The sequence below is a fragment of the Gavialis gangeticus genome, unplaced genomic scaffold, assembly GCF_001723915.1.
Source record: "Gavialis gangeticus isolate Ggan-Ray unplaced genomic scaffold, GavGan_comp1, whole genome shotgun sequence".
Classification (NCBI taxonomy): Eukaryota; Metazoa; Chordata; order Crocodylia; family Gavialidae; genus Gavialis; species Gavialis gangeticus.
In genome coordinates, this window is record NW_017729022.1 from 14,125,788 (window position 1) to 14,130,636 (window position 4,849).

A 4,849-nucleotide genomic window follows, 5' to 3' on the forward strand; every position below is an offset into this window, starting at 1 on the left:
GGGAGCTGCATAGCTGGCCCACCTTTATCATGCCCGGCTCCCTGCAACTCATGTGCAGCTTTCAGCATGTGTAACTTCCCACCACCAGGGGGAAGCCCCATGCGATGGAGCCGGCTGCCTTCCCCATTTCCTGGCGCCACGTAAAGCTGCCTGGCCTCCATTGGAAGTGGAAGAGAGCCCCACCCCCTGCTTCCCAGCAGAGTCCCAGGACCTGCACGTGCTGGCAGGGAGCAGGGAAGGCAGCCAACTCCATTGCACGGGGCTCCCTCCTGGTGACACGTGAGTACTGGAAGCTGCATATCAGTTGCGGAGAGCCCCGCATGATAGTGGTAGGCTGGTTTGGTGCCACTCCTTGCTGCCAGGTGAAGATCCCAGAATCGACTGGAGCTGTGCACTGCTGGGTGGCAGCACCTATGCAGGCCAAGAACACCCCAAGGGCCCACTGCCTGCTGCTGCTGCTGGCAGCAGGACTGTGCCCTTTTGGGGGGCCTTTGGAGGGAGGGTCCACACACCCCCAGCCCTCTCCTACACCCCACAAACCCCACACCCTGCCCCCACAATCTCCCTACATATATACATACCCTACACCCCCCACAAGCCCCACACCTCCCAATATACACTCCCCACTCCACAACCATACCTCACACACTTGCCCATGCACAATATACAAGAGTAAAACTTTGTTTTGAGCCATTATGCAATCATCTCTATATACACTATGCAAACACAACTAAATCATGACAAAAATATTTTTTGAAATAAAATAAAAATATGTTATATTATATGTTTGGTTTTTAGTATATGATCTGTTTTTTTCTGGTTCCAAGATGGCAACCCCCCTCAAAAAAGGAGTATTTCTTGAGGAAAGGGGTGGGACTTCCAGTGCCAAAGGTCAGAGGTTAGGGGTGAAACTACTGGTTGGTCCCAAGATGGTGACCAGGGGGCGGAGCACCTGTCAAGGGGCAGGCCTACCCTTGCAGCCTTCAACAGCTCACCAAAAGTCATTAAACAGCCCTCCAGCTGAAATAATTGCTCGCCCTTGGTCTAGATCCAGAAAGGAACTTGGGCTGCAATGTGTAGCTATCAGATGCCAAGCTTCTAGAGTGAGATCCATGGTTCTGAGTTAGACACTTAAGCTTCCTGTACAATTCATGGGGAGGAGTTAGGTGCCTGAGAATGAAATGCACAATAGGGAATACATTTAACTGGGTATGACCTACACTACCTCACTGGGAATGCTAAGGAGAAGGATGTGTTTCCAATCCCATTCCAGTCATGGGCTCAGGTATCCAACTCCAGATTACAGAGAAGCAACTGTCAGATGAGGATTCCCAGCTCAGAAGCCTCTCCTGAAATTAGATGGGATGCCTATGGTATATCTTTCAAACAGGAGGAGTCATCCTTTTCTTCTGAAATGTCCTATACAATCACTCAGGGTCTAGCCAAGTCACCCAGGAAGTGGGACAGCTGGGTTCAATGTTCTCTGTAACCTGAAGGCACTCAAACCCATATTTCTCCTCTACCCACTAGGCTAGGGACTGCTCTGGAGCTGAAGCATTCTTTATGCTGTCTTGCTGTCACTCATATGTTCACAAAAGCTTATGCTCTGTATATATAATGTTAGTTAGTCTAACTTGTATATCTATCCTGCTTTCTGCCTGACCTCAGCCTAATGTGGCTAACTACGTCTCATTCCTGTTACTTTGCAAACAAAAAAAATATTAAAGATTCACTAGACCAGAGAGAGGGGCAGCACGATTGCATAGCCAGTGATTCCATGTATTCATTGTATCTAAAATTTGTTTACTGTAAAATGATAAATGTCCCTGTAAGCAGGGATCAGAATCTAGACTTATTTTTCCTTGGGTGAAGGAGCCAATCACTGGGATACAGATTCACACCTCTTTTTCCTGGATCAATGAATCTTGAGTTCTTGTTTATAAAGTGACACAGGATTGAAAGGAAGCGTGGGAAAAATTCCCACCCCCAGAACAGCCATGTATCAAGTGGTGAGGGCACTCTCCTTGGAGATCAGAGTTGCAGGTTTGAACCCTCTCAGGCTGTGGATGGCTTTGAACCAGTTTCTCTCTCCTCATGGGCACCTGAACATTGTATAGAAGGTGGATGGAACAACCACTACCACCTCCAACCATGTTTTTGAATTAAAACTGGCAGCCACTGCTGTGTTTTGTATAGAGCTCATTCCTCTAAGCGGGTGTTAGAGAGATTCCGAACAAATCTAGCAGACTGGGCCCCTCAGGCGACTTAGGTGGGAAAATATCTAGTTTGAAGAACCTGATTGGGTTTAAACATGGACTAGCCACTGAACTACTCAGCCTTCTGGGCATGTGCAGGGAATTTTACAGAATTTCAGTACAAGGTTGAGCAGATATTTTTGGGGTAGAAAAATTCCACCCAACTTCCACTTCAGGCACTTAAGGTCTTTTTGGGGAACCAAGACTTAGTGCCCTAATATTACTGAAATAGAGCTCTAGAAATTTTAAAAACAGCTTCACAGCTCTGGAAAATGGAGTTTCTTTGTAAGACTCAAAATATAATTTTTAATAGTTGCCATTGTGTGACGCTGCCTCACAGTACAAGCAACCATGAGACCAACTTCTCCTGGGGAGTAAAGGCTTCATGTTTAACATTTACTGCCACCTTTTTTTCACTTACAACAAAGTGATACAGCATGCCCAACATCCTGCAGTTCAATCTACAGTTCATTCAAGTAAAATAGCAAGTGACTGATGATGGATAAACTGCATTTGATAATACATTTTCATAGCTGTAATATTGTTGGTACTGTAGTTATTCTGAATGGATTACTCTGTAGTGCTTACTCAAAATTTTAGCGCAATCAATTTATAAATGCTAAATTCACAAACCACTTTGAACTTTTAAAAAAACAAAGTCAATGGAGATCAGTCCATGCAGGTTGTAAAATCATGGCCTAGCATTCTATAGTGTCATCTTCAAGGCATACAGATTTGTAAGAACTATGATAAATTAAATGTCCACAAAATCAAAAACATGCAAGTTTCAACCATGTTTCTGATAATTTACCTTTACATACAGTTCCATTTCCTGTATAACCAGGCTTGCAAACACAGTTGTGCCCACCCACAGTGTTGAAACAGAGTGCATTTTCATCACAGTTGTGCTGGTTTGTAATACATTCATCATGCTCTGAAAAGTAAAACAATAATGGATGTTATCAAATTTTGAAACTATAAAAACTTCAAATATAATTTCACTTTAATAAACTTCAAACTCATTCATAGTTACTACACTAAAATGATAGAGTTTGTCTCTGAAAGATGATCAGTGATAAAAATAACATTTTTCAATAACCAGAAAGAAGTATGATTAAACTGTGGACAGCATTCCAAAGTTTGCAACAGTAACTTGTAATTGTTTCACTAAGCTGAACAAATTCAGCTGTCCAAACATCTTTGCTGCAGGTACTTTCCAAAGGGGGTTGGATAACTCTACTTCAGGAAGCAGCGGGCCAAAAGAACATAGCCTGGTCCAAGTCAAGCTAGCACTTCTGACGCAGTCTCTGCCTCTTCTCCCTGTGACTGAATTGCTGCCAAAATGTCACAACCCATCTGAGCTCTGTATAATCCCACTGATACCACCACCACCACCAAATTGCCCCCGTGTCAAAATGGCACTGATATTCAGGTTTCTCAGCCCAGACAAAATTGCTTGGTGGGCCAGATGTGGACCAGAGGTTGCCAAACCCTGCTATACTTAGTTGCATTTTAGTTGCCTAAGAACTAAAAAGCATTTCAAAATGGCCATGGACCAACAGCCACAAAAAACTCATTATGTGCCTAAATAAAGTACATATCTCCATTTCAGAATTTAGAGTCTCCATTCAAGCTCAAGTGCATGCTTAGAAAGCACAGAAACTACCTACAATCCTGCCAGCTGTTATAGATACAGAAACCAAAGCTAACTCATGTCAACAACACTGTATCCAGTTAATAAAAAATGATGATGGCACCATTCATCTTTTACCCAGTACTCTAATGGTTACAGCATTTGTAAATGGTGTAAGTACCAAGGTACTGAACCAAAGATGGGCACCACCACTATCCACCATCTGTTGTGAATGCTCATCCTAAAAAGTCCAGTACATAGCTATTTCAGAATTGGAACTAAAGCATTGTGAACTGCAAGTGAATAAAGATACATAAGGAATAGCCTGAGAAGGGCAGGAATTCAAATGCACCTTTGTGGTCTGGCATTTCCCATTGGCTACCTCTTAAGGGATACTGGGCCCTCTGAATTATACCTTGGACACATCTACCTCTCGCTATATAGAGCTCCAAAGCACTTAAATCAAAATTGCTCTTAAGCATCTCCAGAGTTACTCCACTGACACACGGAGATGCCAGGTACCTACCCAAGCCATTTTCAATTTCACTCCTGGACCAGGAACTCAAAAGTTGACATGATATCACATAAATTTAGGCATACAGAAAATTTTAATCCAGACCAAGGACATGGTTTTGATCTTTGCTCAGTAGAAGAAAGCAAACTAAGAACAAAGGTGCATCTTCCTTTCAGTGTTACACCAATGAGACTTTCATCTTATGTTTTCCTAATTTCTGGTAGGCCAGCATGAACTGGATGAACACCACAATTTTGGTTTACTACTCCAACTGAAACAGACATTGGGTCAGATTTTTTTGTTTTGGGCAAAATAAAAACCAACACGTTTCATATTGAGCTAACCTGAAACATTACATTTTACCTGAAATAAAATGATCTATTCTCATTTTCTGGGTTATTAACTTTTTCAACAATATCCTTTGGCCCTTTTAAAATGTAAGTCAAT

General features: G+C 42.7%; 1 protein-coding gene across 1 annotated transcript in view; it reads right to left on the minus strand.

Annotated features, from left to right (window-relative positions):
- The window catches only part of NELL2 (neural EGFL like 2), a gene marked incomplete at its 5' end in the record, with an annotated part of 388,108 nt that overhangs the window by 93,794 nt on the left and 289,465 nt on the right, over positions 1-4,849 (minus strand). The window contains one exon of the mRNA XM_019515772.1: positions 3,067-3,189. Coding sequence (XP_019371317.1) covers positions 3,067-3,189 — 123 coding nt within the window. The remainder of the gene's footprint in view (positions 1-3,066; positions 3,190-4,849) is intronic.